At 53.1% G+C, this 18,536-nt stretch overlaps 1 protein-coding gene across 5 annotated transcripts in view; it reads right to left on the bottom strand.

Annotated features, from left to right (window-relative positions):
- The window catches only part of DENND3 (DENN domain containing 3), a 46,102-nt gene extending 27,916 nt beyond the window's left edge, over positions 1–18,186 (bottom strand). For 3 of the 5 annotated variants that reach the window (XM_032468121.1, XM_032468120.1, XM_032468119.1), the window contains exons 1-8: positions 17,920–18,186; positions 11,542–11,821; positions 10,924–11,039; positions 9,591–9,733; positions 9,266–9,377; positions 4,452–4,571; positions 3,979–4,197; positions 1,042–1,157 (exon numbers count right to left, since the gene is read on the bottom strand). In XM_032468121.1, the coding sequence (XP_032324012.1) occupies positions 1,042–1,157; positions 3,979–4,197; positions 4,452–4,571; positions 9,266–9,377; positions 9,591–9,733; positions 10,924–11,039; positions 11,542–11,821; positions 17,920–18,021 (1,208 nt within the window). In that variant the 5' untranslated portion in view covers positions 18,022–18,186. The remainder of the gene's footprint in view (positions 1–1,041; positions 1,158–3,978; positions 4,198–4,451; positions 4,572–9,265; positions 9,378–9,590; positions 9,734–10,923; positions 11,040–11,541; positions 11,822–17,919) is intronic. The other 2 variants (XM_032468122.1, XM_032468123.1) reach the window with 2 other exon arrangements.
- Between the last annotated feature and the right edge of the window lie 350 nt (positions 18,187–18,536).

Here is an 18,536-nt window from a genome sequence, read left to right on the forward strand (position 1 = left end):
CTCCTTTCCCGTCCTCTCAGGCCTCAGCTCTTTCCACATCAATCTCCCAACAGCAGACAGAGTAAAGGGGAACAGTCACCCCTGATGTAAGACTGGCTGCACCCCGGCCCCTCGAGAACAGCACAGCCCGGCTACTTGACCAAAGCCGAGAGCAGCTGCCCCACACCCCCACCTGTCACCACCACGAGCGTCACACGAGGTCTGCCTGTGGACAGCACACACGGGCTGCAGGACTGAAAGCAGGACCTCTCTCGCCACCATTTATTAGATTCCAAAGGGGGGCAGTCCCCCACAGGAGCACCCTGAGGGAGCCCCCGGCTCAGCCCCAGACACCCCGGGTGCACCTGCTTCCTGACTTGGGTAGTAAGCACACCCCCCCCTCCGGAGGCGCACGTGTGAGACTTGTCGCCAGGCCCCTCCCACTGCCACAGAGGCCGCCGGGCCTACAGCGCCTACAACGCTTACTACCTGCCCTTTCTGGAAAAAGGCTGACTGATCTCAATCAAAGAAGTTTAGAAAACGCGTCAAGAGCCATGAGACAGTTGTGAAAACTAAGAGCGCTGAGCGAGTGCGGGGAGGGAGTGAAGGGGAGAGGCAGCCCCCTGCTCAGGGAAGGATGAGGGGCCACACGTTTCGGGGTCCCCAGACCGATGGTGCCCAAGGGTGGGGCCACATCTGTTCGCGCATTACACACACACACCCTTCCAACACAAGGCATGTGATGGGCGCTGGGTCTGTGTCTGGTGAGTGAATAAGGAAAGAGCGAACGAATGAGGAAAAGGAAGCCTGGAGATCACAGGTGCAGGCCCTGGGGCACAGAAGAGGGTTGGGAGGTGACCGTCCCCGACCTGGGGGCCACCGTTAGTATGCAGGCAAGGTCGGAATGAAAACAAACAACTTTTATTTTTAAATATTCACAAATAACTTCCACACTCCTAAATACATCAAACATTTACTAATATAAGACTGGAAAAGACACTCAGAATTGGCGAGTACAGAACCCGAACAAGACTTTCCCAAAAACGCTGCTTCCCCCTTTACCTCTGGACAAACGTCTGCGCAGCCAGGAGAGGGATGTCGGGGACAGCGGCGTCCTCCTTGCTCAAGTGCGCGATGCTGCCGCTGTCGATGTTTATCAGAATCAGGCCGTCGGCTTCCTGTAAGATAAGTTCGTAAAGACCAGACCGACGTGAAAATCTGAGTCTATCTACCTCTCTGGACACATTCCCTAAGATCATATCAGCGTTCATTAAACGATCATGTCTCATATGCACACAAAGCTTTATATCATCTCTACCAAAAATGCGGTGGACACCAGGAGTGAAGTCTGAACAAGCTTGTCTGATTAAATCTGCCTCTTTTGAGTCAAGATTCCAACGCACAACATCAGGCTTTCACCCCTCCCCATACAAACGCTCCACGTCCTCCTTGAGGGGGTCTGGGGAGAACACTGCAGAGCTCCAGGGAGAGCGCCCGGCCCTCCGCACTCACTGCTCAGCCTGCCCGCTGAGCAGCCCTCCAGGCACGGGAGCAGGCGGGTCCCGGCCCGGGGAGCCCACACACTTAAGAGTTCTTGAAATGTGTGCATGTCTTACTTGTAAAGTCTTATCAGGGACAAAACACACAAATAATGCGCCAAACCCAGAGTTCTGCACCTCAACTATCCCCGGAATGTGACACCAGCTTTCACCTCTTAACGCGTGTCTCAGGGGCACGTGAACATACAGTAACACGTCTTCGGGGCAGAGCCCTAAGCCGGCAGGCGAGCGGGCCACCTCACGGAGCAGCAAGGATCCCCTCCAAGCCCCCAGCCAGAGAAAACACCCCAACCCTCAGACGCGTTCGGTCCAGGCCGCTGCCTTGTCTGAAGTCTTCCTGGACAGGCGAATCACTCAAAGGGCTTCCTTGGTGGCTAAGGACTGGAATCAAGTACCTGTGCCTGCAAGCTTCCCTTCTGAAGGGTCTGAAACAAGATGGTTTTTTTTCCCCCGAATGACTTAAAGAAGAAACATAATTTTAAACTCTGGAGCATGGTCTATTTTTCCCTTGTTTGCAAGGGTGACATATTTCCGTTCCTTCCATGAGGTCTGAATGGCCTTTTCCCAAAGTGTGTTTGTCCCCTGGTAAGTCACTCGCTCTGGCAAGAAACACAGATACTCGGCTCCACCCCCGGAGGGGCCCTGGGCCAAGCACAGCGTCTACCCTACCCTCTTCCAGGAGTGGCTCTGTATGCCTGGAAAAAAGCCAGATGATGGCTGAAGACGGAGGGGCGTGCACAGCATCCCCTCTGCTCCTCTCTCTGTTTTTGTACCTACTTAGAAATTTTCAAAATGACAGTTTAAAAGGAAAGCTACCCTGTACCAACTGCCAATAAACACATGAAAAAGAGCCCCACGTGGCCAGTCACTGGGGAGATGCCCACCAAAGCCACCCAGTAGGGGGGCTGGGGTCCAAAGACAGGACTAGTGCCGTGAGGTGGGGGAGGATCGGAGTCCCCCCACCCCCTGCTGGAGGGAGGTGTGAGCCTGCAGCCGCTGGGGACCACAGCCCGGCCACTTCCCAAACCTCAGACGCCCCGTCACCGCCTGACCCAGCAGCCTCTCTCCTAGGTGTGACTCCCGAGGTAAATGACACACGTCCACACAAACCGTGTATGTGACTACGCACAGCTGCGATGTCCACAACGGCCAAAAGGCAGAAACAACCCCAAGTGTCTCCAGCCCTCGAGTGGATGAACTGTGGTCTCTTCATTCAGGGGAATCCTATCTGGCAAGAAAAGTCAAGTGCTGCTGCAAAGGTGAACCTCCAGGAGCACGACGCTTAGTGCGAGGAGCCAGTCACAAGAGACCACGTGCTGAGTGACACCATCTACGCAAAACCCATGCGTACAGAGCAGGCAGCTCCACTGAGACAGAGGGTGGACACTGGCTGCCAGGGGCTGGGCAGGAGGCAGGACGGGGTGGCTGCTGATGCACACAGGGTACCTTGGTGGCTGACAGAAAAGTCTAAAATTAGTCGTCACAGCTCTATAAAGTTACGGAAAGCCACTAAGTTGCACATTTTAGTCCGGGAAACTCTGGTATGTAAATTGTATCTAATAAGAGCTGTTTTGAGAAAAGCAAACCTGCTCTGCCCGCTGGCGATATTGCGGTCTATCCCAGATCCATGGCGTTAGCTCCCCTTCTAAACATACCCTGTCTCTGTCGGCACAGCGGGAAAGACAGCTACCACGTATTAAGCACTTGCTGTATGCAGCTGTTCTATCAACCCCCAGATGCTGCCACGATAACTCAGCCGCACACGTACCGTCCTTTTGCCACCAGGACACTGAAGGGCGTCACACCCTGTCACAGGTCAGCCCCACGGCGAGTGAACGGCCACTGAACTCAGCACAGCCCACAGACCCCTCTGACACAGCTGCACACACCTGCATTTTTCTAGGAAGTAGGTCCGTAGTATTCGTGAACAACAGAGGCTTAATGAAAAAACTAAAAACGGAAAATGTGGAGCAATAACAATGCCGGCTCTGGTCTACCAAGCGCCAGCCACCTGCCGGGCACCAGGAGGGACAGGGACATTCCTCAGCCAGAGCCCTGCTCAGGAGCCCAAGGCAGTGCCCATTTCACAGACGAGGAAACTGAGGCTTAGCAAAGGCGGGGAAGTCACTCAGGGCAGAGACTTGAAATCAGGCTCCCTCGACTCCAGCGCCTGCCCTGGCCTCGCTGAAGGGCCAAAGAAGCCATCAGAGCCACTGTGATCTAAGTGGACTAAGCGGCACCAGGGTGTGACACCTGGAGCGTGGGCCCTGAACACCCCGGGACACAGGAGGTCGTGTACACCGTGCATGTGACGCCCAGAGCAGCAGCGCTCAGGAAGAGTGACCGCATCTCTCTGACCCCGCCCGCCCTCGAGGGCCTGGGCACAGCCCAGCAGCTTCCCATCCAGCGTCCCCAGGCGCTCACGGGGTGGACCACCAACCTTGCTGACTTCTTCAAAGTGGTCGAGGTGGCAGCCCATGAGGAAGGATGTGGGCGCCATGAGGAAGTCCAGCATCTGCCCCGACAGGATGGGCACGAACGTGTGCTGCCACTGCAGGGGGTGCAGGTAGACCATGAAGCACTCGGCCACCAGTGTCAGCAGAGCCCAGCTGGACGAGAAGAACACGACGCGCTGCTCCGTCAGGAGGCATGTGAGGATCTGGGCGTGGACAGCACCGGGGACAAAGCTGAAGCACGGGGCATGGCACCCAGCATCCACCCTGCTTTCCCTGCTCCGTTTGCTGCAACCAAAGCCACTCTGACCCCCTAAAAGTGCTCTCTGCATATAGTATCCATTGTAGTGAATGTCAGCTTTAAGCAAAAAAATTAAAATAAAATAAGTATTTTGAGTAGTGTGGATGCCCCAGGGAGCCACTCAGCTCGAGATGCTCACAGGTTTGGAAGGACGCATACCTGCAGCACCTTCTCAGGACTGAAGCACAGTAAGGGCAGGTGAAGGTCCAGGTCAATGAGCGGGCTTTCGGGGTCCGCTCTCGAGGGAAACACGATCTGTAGTGGTTTCATGTTAAATATCTACAACAACCAATTTCCATCATTAGCTCAGGAGGCTGAAATGCACTGAGATGCACTGTTCGGGCTCAGAAAGCAAACACTTTGATGTCACAGAGTAACAGAACAGTCTAGAGATAAACAGAACTGCCAGTGACTGTTCATACTCAAGCTGAGCGCTTAGTGTCTTTTTCAGCTAAACTTCCTTAAACTCTTTAATCAATTAGCACACTGCTCATTCATAAAACAAGGATAAACTGCCTCCCAGCCACACACCCCAATTCACACGAATTCTAATCACACACATTCAAATTAATCTTGGCTAGTACACGTTGTTCTCGGTTTCTGCTTATTACATAGTCTCTTGTATTTTCAATTTGATAGCCAAAGCTCCTTAATGACATGGAATTAAAAAAAACTTAGCAAAGACATTTTATTTTTCAAAATGATGTTATTTAAAAATAACACTTCAATTCAAATTCCACGTCCACAGGCCCATGGTGTGTGAGAGGACGAGGCAGACATGATGGAGGAAGGTGTGGCCCCCCCACGTGGGGCTGAGGGAGTCAAGGAGGTGGAGGGGTGAACAGCAGGTGACGCCTCCCATGGCAGCAGGCACCTGGGGGGCTCTCAGCAAGTGCTGGGGCCCGGCCGCCCCAATGCTCCGATACACGAGTGGAAGGAGGGGGCTGAGCACGAGCAGAGCTTTGGGAAATCAGAACAGGAAAAAGGAATCAAATCTTCGATGAAGCAGCTTCCTCTAGGAAAAGTGTGGAAGGTTGAGAAATGCAGGAAAGCAGAGAACTGGGTCGGGAAAAAGGCCAGGTGGCCAACACCCACAAGCCCGCGAACAGCAAGTGCTGGAGAGGGCAAGGAGGAAAGGGAACCCTCCTGCGCTGCTGGTGGGAAGGTAAACTGTGCAGCCACTGTGGAGGACAATATGGAGGTTCCTTAAAAAACTAAAAATAGAGTCACCATGTGATCCAGCAATCCCACTCCTGGGCATATATCCAGAAAAGATGAAAACTCTAATTCTAAAAAACACCTGCACCCCAGTGTTCACAGCAGCACTACTCACGACAGCCAAGACACGGCAGCAACCTAAGTGTCCATCAACAGACGACTGGATAAAGAAGAGGTGGTGTATTTATACAATGGAACACTACTCAGCCATAAAAAAGAATGCAATAATGCCATCTGCAGCAACATGGGTGGGCCTGGAGATCAACATACTGAGTGAAGTAAATCAGACAAAAGACAAATATCACATGCTATCGCTTATATCTGGAATCTTATAAAATGATACAAATGGACTTATTTACAAAATAGAAGCACTCACAGAGAAAACAAACTTACGGTTACCAAAGGGGAAATGGGGCCCTGGGTATTGATTAATTTTTGCGCGTGCGCGCGCGCGCGCGCGCACACACACACACACACACACACACAGAGAACTGGAAACAAGACAAGACCGTCATTTCTGACAGCCAGGACATCTGCTCGTGCCTCCGATCAATACTGGGGGCCTCTCTGCTTTCTTGTTCCCAGTTTGGCTACAGAAGGAAGGCATTAAAAATAAGGCAGATACACTTACGAGACCAATACATTTGTTTTAAAACAAAACAAAACAAAGCAGAATTAAATACTCCAAGCTGTGATGAATTATTAACAATTCTAACACTTGTACGAAAAATTCTCCTCAGTGTTTCAAAAACTAAACATGCCAACCAGACACCCATTAAAGACAAAAACCAGCTCCGTAGTTTGCTGGTCACTCTACAGTAACATGGTCACTGCGACATCTCGGGTGGCCTGCTAACGATCTTACAGCCTTGATACTCACACCCTCTGAGGTGGGCTCTGTTATTCTACCCACTCTACAGATTAAGAAACTGAGGAGGGAGAGATATTCTAGGTTAATATTTTCCAGATTTCAACCTGATTGGAGCCCCAGAGAAACAACAGACTTCTCACACAAAGCAAACAGAAAGTGACTCGGGAACAGTAATAAGCCACATGCCTCACTGGGCATCCCCAGTCATGCCCATAATTTGAAAAGCAAATAAAATGAGAACCGCTGCTAGGCAGAGAAAGCAGAGCAGGCCCAGTGCCTCTGCTCTCCTCGGCGGGTGGTCCAGGCCCTGAGAGGATGCGCGGGGTCCCTGCCTCCCCACTCCCTACTCTGTGGGCCTCCTGCCCCGTCAGCACAGGTCAGAGATGAGCATGCACACTATTCGACACACAAGGACCACTGCTCCTGGCCGCTGTCTGTGACAGCCTCTAACCTGGCGCTGGTTTGCAGTGGGTTCTGGAAGATTCCGCCGCAGCAGCTCCTGCCTCAGAGGACACTGGCCTAAGCTGACCTCTCGGATTTCTTCACAACAATAAACAGCCACTATTATACAACAGTCCCTAAAATAGATGACAACTCTTCTGTCAACTTGGACCCAACAGCTAATGAGACGTGTTAGTGGAAGATCACAGTGACGGGACTTATCCAGACTCGGCCCAGGCGGACAGAACACGGGCCCCACACGTAGACCCTGGCTGAAGGAACACTCCTGGCTGATGCTGAAACCAGGCTCACTCGCATTCACTCACTGAACAGCACTCCGGGGGGCAGCAGCTGAGCGCCGGACACAGTGGCAAGTCCTGGATATGCAGATCTGAGCGTGGCCTCCGTCCTCACGCAGCTCAGAGTCCAATGGAGAAAACGGACATTCACCAAAAAACATGTGCATGCAAGCCCTAACTGCAGGCTGTGCTGAGTTCTGCAGGAAGAGAGCGGCTGCTGCGAGAGACCGCCAGTCAGGCTACTCTGGAGAACCAGCATCTGAGCCAGGTTGGAGGGAGGAGCAGGGGCTGGAGAGGGAAAATGGAGAGAGCCATACTTCCAGGAACAGCACATGCAAGCGCCCTGTGGCAGCACCTGCGAGGGACCGACCAACGTCCAATGCCACCAGAGGACAGTGACCAAGGGGGTGAACGGAGCTGGACAGAGCTGGACAGTGACGCAGGGGCCAGGGATGCAGCTCTTGGTGAGGGCGACCAGGGAGAAACTGTTGTGGGGTTTTATGCATAGAAGGACAGTTCAATGTATAGATTTTAATGCTCTCTCCAGCCACTGTGCAAAGGATGAACTATATGTAAGGTCAAGAATGGAAGTGGACAGACCAGTGGTTCCCTAAGTCGAGTTAGTGGGAGAAGCTGGTGGCCCAGAATGGGGTCGTGACAGTGGAAGTGGGTGAACTAGAACCAGATGTTGGAGGCAGGCTGGTCAAGTGTGACCGACAGGTGTGGGTGACAGGTGTGGGTGACAGGTGTGGGTGACAGGTGTGGATGGTGGGATTAGAGGCATGGAGAATGTCCCCAGGACACTTTTTCACTGGGGTTGGCAGAAACGGAGGAACCAAACATCAACCACTCCAAGATTCTAGGACACAGGAAACTGGTGTAAGTACCATTTATACCATGTTACTTATGGCAAAAGGTAGAGCACAGCAAATTACAGTTAATCCTAAAACTGTTCTGAGCTCAGGGACTTTTGTTCACTGCTGCAGCAGATCCCCAGTGAATATGTGCTGAGTTTCTAGAACAAGAAAGGAAACTTTGCTGATTTCATTGCACAAAAATACCAATTATCTGCATAGTAAAGGCGAGTGCCCAGCACAAAATTCCAACACATTTCCCCACAAAGGTTTCTGGGCGTGGAACCAAAGCAGAGAGAGGTCCTGCTCTGCCTTGAGCCTGGAATGCACTTGGCAGGATGTCCCCCTCCGCCCCCCGCCCCCCGCCCCGAGCAGACTACTGGGCTTAGGGTAACATTAAACATATACGTTTCAAGTTCATAATCACACATATCCTAATAAATGTTTCAACAGCCCATAATAATCAAAATATAGAAAAACAAGACTTAGAAACATAATCTTCCAGAAGGGGCTAACAGAGGGAAACTGACTTGACATTAACTGTACATTTCAAGACGTTTATCAAATAGGTGTCTGTTTTTTTAAAAAAGGGAAGCATCCTATGGTTAAATTTGTTTGGAAACCGCTGAGTCAAACAGGTTTCACCACACAGCTTAGCAGTCTGACACGTTACTCAACCAGAGGGAAAGGAGGGCGGCCTCTCCCCGGCTGTCTCAGCCCTGAAGCCCCTGCCACGACACAGCCAGCGGCGACTGAGGGCCAGGGCTCCCCACACCCCAGTTCGGGAGACGCCTGTTTATCAATTAAGTCACACAAGCGTTCTGCGAATAACAGAAACTATAAACCAGTTATTTCAATACTCACACCGACAGGAGAAAACATTCACAAAGTGAATATAATACCCAACTGTCCAGACAAACACACTAAAGGGAAACTAGCAACGTAAGTAAACTTACGTTTTCTGCACAGCAAGTGATGAATTAACAAGGTAACCACCAAAGGGGCCTATTACTAGCTCTGTTTCTGTTTTTCATGAGTCACAGCAAAACTCAAGCCTAAATATCTGACTTCTTGCCCCAAATTTTACTTTCAAATTTTTAGAAAATAAATTTCTGATTTATCCCTAGTTTTTTGACCTTTGAAATAGTGTATAAAACACTTCTGTAAGGAACTTGAGAAGCATAATTTAAATAAAGCCAGAACTTAAGAGAATCACTTAAAACATTTCAGCCATCTTCATCATCTTACATGTGTACAAGGGAAAAACAAGATAATTCCAGATTTAATTACCAAATGGAGCGGTCCAGGTGGCGGGCTCGGTATTAAAGACAGTTTTGCAGCAAAATCTTTTATGTGATTGTCAACTTCAAAATCTTTACAGAACTTCAGATGAGTCAATAAACTGAAATTAATAAATAAATAAAATCGCAAAATAAATACGAGCATCCAGTGGTCATCTTAGCATTTCTAATCAAAGCTGAAATCTCTGTGCCAGGAGCTCTGGGACTTTTCACAAAGAGGGAAGAGTCGGGGTGTCAGACTGCATGGCCTGGCTGCCCGGGTGGAGACAGCGTCTGGAAGGGGGCTGGCAGGGGGTTCTGGGGGGCTGGCTCACCAGGACAGGCAGTCCTTGAGGGCGTTGTAATAGGGGAATCTGGAGACGACACACACGGCGAAGGGCACGAAGCAGCCGGCCGTGCCCCCACTTGGCCCCGACACCTCCCAGTGCATCTTGCCGTTGTAGAAACAGTACTCGTCCTGGAGAAAAAGCAACGGTGCTGTCACCTCCCAACCCCAGCAAACCCCAGCCTCCGTCTTCAATAGTGTGGCATCTCCAGGCGGAAAGGAGACTGCGGGGCCGGACAGCCCTCCTCCCGCACGCCTGGCCCGCCTGCTCTGGCTTCACTGTCCTAGCAAGCACCGGCGTTTGGACCAGCACTGACGGGATGCCTGCACTGGCTGAGTGAGGGGCTGCGGTTACAGGTCCCCGCCCCGGAGAAGCTCGGCGCCTTGCGTGGGAAGGTACCCACAGTTAGAACACAGGGAGACGCAAGAAGGGACTCCACTCAGAAAGGGAAATGCAGCATGTGAAGGGCCGGCAACCAGCTGGTTGTCACTGACCAGGGGAGGGGGCAGGAAGGGCCCTGGCCAATGACAGGCAGGGGCGGGGGGCATCTTAGCCGGAAGAGAACACAACAGCCAGTTGCAGAAGGCGCAACTCTCTGCATAGCTTACAAGGGGCACAATGTTGGGGCCCATAATCTGGGCCCCAGGAGGCGGCTCTTTGGGGTTGGAAGCAGTCGCCCTTCAACTGTACCGTCTGTTCCATCATTTCCCCAACACGCTCCCCAAGGCCGGCTGGTTCACACACAGTGGCCCTGCCTGGAAAACACTCCCCAAATGTGTGATGGCTGGGCCACCCCCTCAAAACCCAAGCCTGGGCACCTGCCCTACATGAAAGGTGGAAGCAACCCACACGCCCATCAGCTGAGGAAGGGGTAAGCAGAACGTGGTTTACACACACCGTGAACCACGACTCAGCCACAAAAAAGAATGAAGCACCGCCACGCTCCCATGTGGACGAGCTCTGAGAACATCCAGCTACATAAGAGAAGATGCAAAAGGACACGTATCGTGTGCTTCCACTCGCTTGAAATGAAATGACCAGAAAGGGCAAAGGCACAGAGCAGACGGCAGGGGGGGTGGCCTGGGGATGGGGCAGCAGGGACCAGGGGTCACTGCTGATGGGACAGGACTGCCTTCTGGGGCGATGAACACACTGTGGAACCAGACGGTGGTGATGGTGGCAGAACATTGTGAATGTACTTAATGACGCTGAACTGTATGATTTTTTAATGGTTAAAATGGTGATTGTTCTGTGCATTTTACCACAATTAAAAAAAAAAAACCTAGATCCAATTTCAGAGGGAGTCACGGCAATCACGTACGTGCAAGGGTCGGTAGTACTGGGCAACCACGCCATAGGTTCTGTTGCCGCAGACGTCGGTCAGCACCAGAAAATGGACACAGTCCTCCTTGGGCTCAGAGGCCACACACACGCCCCCTGTAGACAGAGAAAATCAAGAAAAACCTCATTCCGGCCACATGGCATCCACCTTGAGGCCTGCGCTATCCATAAGCCACAGGACACGCCCTCTCCAACTGTCCGCTGTGGCTCCTTGATGCCAGATGTGCAAATTCTTCGGTCACGCACCACCTTCCGACATCCCGCTCCCGTCAGTGGCAATTCCTCTCCACCCTCTGTGCTCTGAAGACTCTGTGAAGGGACGTGGGGACAGCCCAGAGACAAAGACTTGAGGGTGCACCTGGGGTGCTGACAGGGAAGGGGGTGCCCCAGCCTACTCAGGTTGGAATCCCTGAGAGCAGGAAACCACATCGATTTCTCGATGGAGACTCCAGACAGGTCCTTGCATCAAGTCCTCTGTGTGAGTCCCCGCACCGGGCCCCCGCACGCTTCTCAAGGACCAGGGAGACAACACAGCCAGAGCACAGGCTGGCTCCTGGCGGGACCTGGCAGGCTGGGGGAAATGCGGGCCCGTGCGCACCCGGGAAGCACAGCTGCGGCAGGGCCAGCAGGTCCACGCCGTTGGGGACGCTGACGTCCTCGGGGTCCGGGCCCCTGGGGCCGCCCGGGAGGCCCCTCCAGGGCTCAGCTTTGGGCCGCTCTCTCTTCTTCCGGAAGGAGCGCCTCCTGGGCTTTCCCAGAGTTGCACAGTTCACGCCGGCCGCCGCTCCGTCCTCCTTACTGACGAACGGAGGCACGAAAACGGACAGGACCTCCGGCTTGAGAGAAGACAGGCTCTTGACCCCCTTTCTCTGGGCAACCTAAAACAGGCAGAAGTAGGGGTCACTGCTGGGGGGCCGGCCCTGCTCTGTCGCGTGCTAGCTTCCCCCTCCAGTGGCTGGTGACAGTGAGGAACTGCCCTGAAGGATTCTCAGGCCCTGAGCTCAGCAAGTCAGGGGACCTCTGGTCATGGGCCATCCACTGCTAACATGGACCACAACCGGCCCCCGGACGCAAGGGCTCAGTTCAGAGCTGGCACTGCGCAGAGACCTGAGTTCAGATCCCAGCATGGTCGGAACCACGGCAGCCAATTACTTGCACCCTCTGAGCTTCCGTTTCGAGGGGTGAGTGCAGGGAATAAAGGAGGTGACCCAGGTCAAGCGCTCAGCCCCAGGGACCCCTGGAGGCCCCCATGTCCCCTCAGAGGCGGGTGGGGAGGGCTCTGCACATTGTCAAACCCACAGAGAGGGGTTTGCCCGCTGGGCCGCCGTGCACATTAGCTCGGTCACCTGGGACCAGGGCAGATGCACACAGGAGTGAGGCCAGGCCTGATGGGCCCAGAGAGATACCTCCTTCCTCCATCCACCTGACTGTCCCAGGTCCATACAAGGGGCTCAGTGAGCCAGAATCCTTTCAACCTTGAACTTGGTATAAGGTTTTTTTTTTAACTTTTCTATTTTCATTCTTCCCCCAAATAACATAAAGCACCTTCTATCTCTTTTCTATCAAACTAAGCACCTGACAGGGCTCTTCCTAGGCAGTTAGGACTAAACAAATGTTGGTGTTAGACTGACTTCAGATCTTCCCAAGAAGGTGTTTGAAAAGCAGTCTATTCCAGAGAAGGGAGTGGCTCAAGTGTCAAGCCAGCCACAGACGGAAAAGTTGAAAGCAGGATTCTCTGGGTACAAAAGAAATGGGCAGGTACGAGGTGGCCGGGATCCAGGATCTTTGAGGGACCCTAGAAATGGCATCAGGAAGGACACCAGGAGAAATGGGACCTTACCTGGCAGAAGAGGAATAGCCAATATCAGCTTTTCAGCAAGCACCCCTGGTACCAGCAGGGGACCCCTACACTTAAAAGGGCTTCGACAATGGCGGCGCTCCCAGTCAGTAAACACGCACAAACTCAAGAAGCTTACCTTCACGCTCTGTAATTTGAATTCGGGTAAGAGTTTCTTTATATTTGGTGGGTGGGTGGTGGGGAGAGTAATGCCAGTAGGAAGCAAGAGCAAACATGGGACCTCCCTATTATTCTGTCATTTTAAAAGCTTTTGCGTACCCTGCATGGAAGAAATCCACTTCTCTGGGTATAGGAAATCTTTTCTAAAACTTTCCTGTCAAAGCCCAGCAGTTCGGGCCTAATTCTATGAAAGTATGTCCATCTGTCTCCTCCTCACATAAAACGTTATGCCCCTGGAGACTGGGAGGCCCACTACCACACCGCGAAACAGCTCTGGATGTACATCCCTGTCATGACGAGCAGCAAACGAGCTCGCTCCACGCAGCACGTGAGACGGCTGATCGGCCACTTTCCTGACACTTTGCGAGGCCACCTCCCTTCTGCTGTTTCGCCTCCCCCTGCCTGCTCCTTGGTGGCCCCCTGTGGGCCCCTTCCTCCCAGCTGTGACCGCCCCTGCCCAGTTCCTACTCACCCTCCAGCCTGTGGAGCAATCTCCACGCCCCTGTGATTGTGTCTATGCACAGGGTGGGGAGCTCCCAGGGTCCCATCCCAGCTACACTCAGGTGGGTCCCCTGAACTTAGAGTTTCAAAAAGTAAGCTCTTGCTCATTTCCAAAACCCTGGTCTTCCACCTCTCCGCCCCTCTGCGATGAAGACCGAGCTCCTCGGGGCTTCCAAGCTGGACTCAGCACTGTGGCCCCTCTCTCCCCATCCAGAAACTCACACCTCAGGTCGTGGGCCTCAGAAAGGTCTCTAAAAACAGCCCAGCTGGTGTTCCACCTGTACCACATTTGCAAACCCACAGCTCAGAGGAGGTACAGATTTACTACGAACTAACCCATCACGGTTACTGCCGTGAGAAGAATGACACCGCCTCCTCCCACCTGGCCCTGGGCTCCCTATCTGCATCTCCATCCTTCTCCCAAAGGGGGTCCCCTGTCTCTTTAGAGGGGACACGTGGCTCGTCACTCACCTGCCCCAACAGCAGTGGCTTCTGCTGCCTAGCGCCAGCCTCTTACTCCAGCCAGCCAGCCCCACAGACCCATCTCTGACCCTCTGCCAGACCAAAAAAACATGTTTGTACACATAACCATTATCACTAGCCACCCTCAGGCAGGTATCGCACAGGTGCATGTGCCACAGGACAGGCCGACCACCTGCACTGGTGCACTGGGCAGTAGGCCAGCCTGCCTCCAAAGCCACGGCACCCCAAGCCACTCACTGAGCCCCTCGGCCACCTCGACATTCGTGCCTCTGTCACGATGCTGTGCTCTTCCCTGCTCGGCACTCGGCCTGACGTGGGCCCAGCCCACTGCTTGCCCCACCTCCTCACCAGCAACCCCCTCTCCCTCACATTCACCAGAGGGGGCCTTTCCTCGACTGCAGCCGGGCTGCACACCCTGAGGTCATCACCTCCTAGACCATGGCCATGCAGAGTCCACCTGCCCTCCCTCACACCTCTCAGAGCCTGCCTGCCCTGCCCCGTGGTGCAGGGCCACCTGTAGAATCTCGGGGTGGGGCAGGGTGGGGACCCCTGTGCTCCTCTCTGCGGCCACAGGCAGCACAGAGGATGCCTCCTGGGGACGCTGTTCGTCTGCTCGTGCCCCGGCACTCACGATCTCTCAGAGGCATGCTCAGTCTGGACAGAAGACTGGTCATTACGCTGAGGCCGAGCGAGAAACTCCGTAATTCCCCTGTTTATACCTTTGGTCACTTAAAGGGATGTGGCCACAATCCAGTCAACTTGGCATGCAGCAGTTTATCACATACCTGCCTTTTTTTTTCCCCCAAAATGTAAATCCCTGTTGTCTTTTCTGAGTGGAGAAGCAACACAGTCTCATTTTAAAAGATATTAACAACAATATGAAAATAATAAAGGAAATAAAAGAAAGGGAACGCCTTCTCCATAGCCCCACAACTCACAGGTAACACCCTGCACAGCCTGAGGTACAGGCTTCCCAGTTTATAATGTATAAATAAAATTTTTTCAAAAATACAACCATCATTTTTTTTGGTTTTATTTTTGAGTTTTATTTTTAGTTTAATTTTATTTATTTATTTTAATGGAGCTGCTGGGGACTGAACCCAAAATCTTGTGCATACTAAGCACGCCTTCTACCACTGAGCTATACCCTTCCCACTCCACAATCAACATGTTTAAATGATTGCATTAGCTCCCTCCTCCACATTTAACCATACAGTGTGCTGACCCCCCTGGAGACACCTTAGAGTGTCACAGTGTGTGACAGTTCAGTACTGCATTAGCCCAGTGCCCTCCTGAGGGACAGTGGGGTTGCTCTCAAACCTTCATCTCTGAACACCCTGAGCAACGGGCAGCAAAGACCTCTCACGGACATTCTTTCACACTGCCAACCCTGTAATTAGAATCACCTCCTGAAAGCGCACCCCTGGACCCCAGAGGGTTCGTGTGTTACTTTCTGACACATGTTGCACCTGCCCCTCCCCCCAGAGGAAGATGAGGCCCATTTCCACAGACTCTGCCAGGGGCGGTTTCCTGCTCTTCTCTCCCAGACACTGACTTACTAAGCCCCTCCCAGGACCATCATTTCAGTTCAAAAAGAAAGCAGACTCATTAAAAAGCAAAAACCACAACACTGTAATTCATCTGAGGCACCATTAGATTACATAACGGCATTGATCTTCACTATAGGATTGGCTGTCACTTGTGAAATAAAACAGAAATGGATTTTTAAAATATGCTCTAGAACGGCATTGTCCACCACAGTTGCCGGTAGCCACATGTGACTATTCACATTTAAACTGATTAAAATTAAATGAAATATAAAATCCAGTTCCTCAGTGGCACTAGCCATCCTTCCCGCACCTAGTAGCCATCTGTGGCCAGCTGCTGCCATATGGATGGCAAAGATGAAGACCACCAGTTGTCATCATCTGGAAGGTTCTGTTGGACAGTGTTACTCTAGAAACTGAAAGCCAGGATGCCCGCCACTGAAAAACAAAAATATGCCTTCCCACACAAGATTTACACCAGTGACCTACACTGTGAGAGGTGCTCTGAGCACTTTACCACCACCCTGTGATGGACCCCTTCACATCCTGTGTCTAGTTTCCATAGCAACTAAGGAGTGGAAGGAAATGTAACTGACCACAGTAACTCACTGGGGACTGAACTATATTCTTGAGTTCTTTGTCACTACCTCAATAAAACAAACACCACTCCACCTAAAAAATAAATTAGGTTAGCACAAACAAAGCAAAATGAAAAGTTAGGACACTATACTATAGTAACATTAAGCAAGCATTTCTCCTACCTCTGGGTTTCTGTTTTCATGTGTCACCAAATAGGAATGCCTGAATCAGAAAGAAATAGTGATTTTTTAAACTAAAATTAAAAGTTATTTAAAAGCCTTGGACATTCAAAATAGAGCTGCTATAAAAATAAAACTGAGTAAGTAAAATCCGATGTTTGGTTAATTGTAACAGTCACGTCAGCCTTATGAATAGGATGTTACTCCATCTCATAACACTGCTTTTTCTCCTGCTCCTTTATCTGTTTCTCCCTCCACCCTTTGCCAAACCCCTAACAGAATCAAAGTGTAGAATAAAGAGGATGAAAGTTAAAGTGCAGAGCAGCCAACTGCACACTCGACCTGGGCAATGTTGCAGTCTGTTCCGTTCAGGAAAGCACCACTGTAAATATTCCAGTTGATTCATCCTGTTCACACTGAGGCAACAAACAGGCGTGTTGTAATCGCCGAAGAAGCAAGAACGCCTAACTGCAGAGAAGCCACAAATGAAACCAGGTCCTGTTCTATCAGAAGAAAAAGGAAGAAATGCCATTTGGCATGGAGAGGCAGGGAGCCAAGTCAACACAATCCCCAAGGGTCAGAGGAGACAGAGACCAGAGGGGGACCCAGATATGATGGGGGTGGGGGGAGGAAGAAGGCGATGCAGAAATCATCTAAATTGGCTTTGTATTAAAGTCAAGGAGTACAGACCACCAAGACATCATCAGACGTTTATCCGGTTAATTTGAGCAACATTTAGCTCCTCTGGGTGATGTCCATTCACCTTTCATTGCTGTCATCAGGTAACTGGGCAGTAGAGTCGGGGAATCTCCCAACTCACTGGGCATCACCACTAACCAGAGTAAAACGACAAAGTCACAGACCAAGGGAAAAAAGAGGGCCACAGACCCACTTCAAAGAAATCTGGGATTCTAGAACTAAGAAAAAGTGAGAACACAGGAAAGAAACAAGGAGAAGGAGAAATGTCCAAAGCTGCTGTCCTGGAGGAAAGGACAGGAGCTTAACGCTTTGGCTGCCTGGGTGCAGAGCGGAGAAAAGGAGGAGGTGGCACAGAGTGAGAAAAACAGCTGGTTTCATCGCGAAACGGCTAAATGCAGAAAATATAAAGGTGGTCCTGAAATCTAGAACTGAAAATCTAATTATGCTGTGCCCAGAACAGCATGGCACCTAGGAGACAGCGAATCTTTGTGTCACGAGTGAAATCATTTCATCGGTGGCGGGCTAGGATTCAGTCCTAAAGGCCGCGAAACTCCAGGCGGCCCGGCCTCGTCTTCACCTGGTCCAGGTGGGCGTAAAGAGACAGAAGAGCCGAGAGGAGCGAAGTACTTAAGAAGCGCCCGACGAACGCGAGCGCTCTCCATCACAATCGCGGTGCGACTCCAGCGGGTCCCACCCGAGAGCTGCTCCGGGAGCGGAGAGGGCGGGAAACCCCAGCCGGCAGCCGCTCGCGACTCCACCGCCGCTGAGGAAACAGCTGCTGCTCCCGCACCGGGGAGGCTCCCGAGGTGGCCGGCCTGGCCGGACCTTGGACTTAGCGTCCCCACCCCGCGGACGCCGGGGACGCCGTGCGCACGCAGCGGGGTATGCGGGACCCGACCCCGCTCTTCGGCCGCCGCCGCCGCCCCGCCGCCCGGCCAGCGCCCGCGTCGGTGTTCCCGCGGGGCCCTTACCTGCTCGGGGCCGCGGAGGCTGTCCCGGGCGGGGCCCAGCAGCGCGCATAGCTCCAGCAGCCCCGAAGGCAGCGCCAGGTGCTGCGGCACGGCCTCCGCCATGGCTGCTCCGCGGCCAAGGCCGGCTGGGCGCACCCCGCTGGGGCGCCTCGGGCCACCCGGCCCAGACCCCGCGCCCTTGCCCCGCCGCTGCCCCACCGCCCGGCGCAGCACCGAGCGAGCTGCAGCCCGCGGTGTCCTGGGAGTGCGCCGTCCGCGGGGACGGGGCTTGTTGTGGGGCGGGGCCTGAGCAGCGGAGGGGCTAGGGCCTGGGCGGTGAGGGGCGGGGCCTGAGGGGAGGGCGGGGCCTGCTGGAGAGGAGCTGGGGCTGGAGGGGGCGGGCCCGCGCGAGATCGTCATTTCCGACCCGGCCCGGCAGATCCCGGCGCGTGCGCGGAGTCTGCACGCCTAGACCCCTCTGTCGATCCATTCCCTCCCCGCCCGCATCCCGCTCCCAGGGGAGCCCAGGAAGGGGTGGGCAGGGTCCTCAGGTAGCCCAGGAGGACTCCCAGACCCTGGTGCTGAGGGTTCGAGAGTCTCTTGCTCCCGCAAGCCCCCGGGTCCACCCTGGAGGGACT

Source organism: Camelus ferus, chromosome 25, assembly GCF_009834535.1.
Source record: "Camelus ferus isolate YT-003-E chromosome 25, BCGSAC_Cfer_1.0, whole genome shotgun sequence".
Classification (NCBI taxonomy): domain Eukaryota; kingdom Metazoa; phylum Chordata; class Mammalia; order Artiodactyla; family Camelidae; genus Camelus; species Camelus ferus.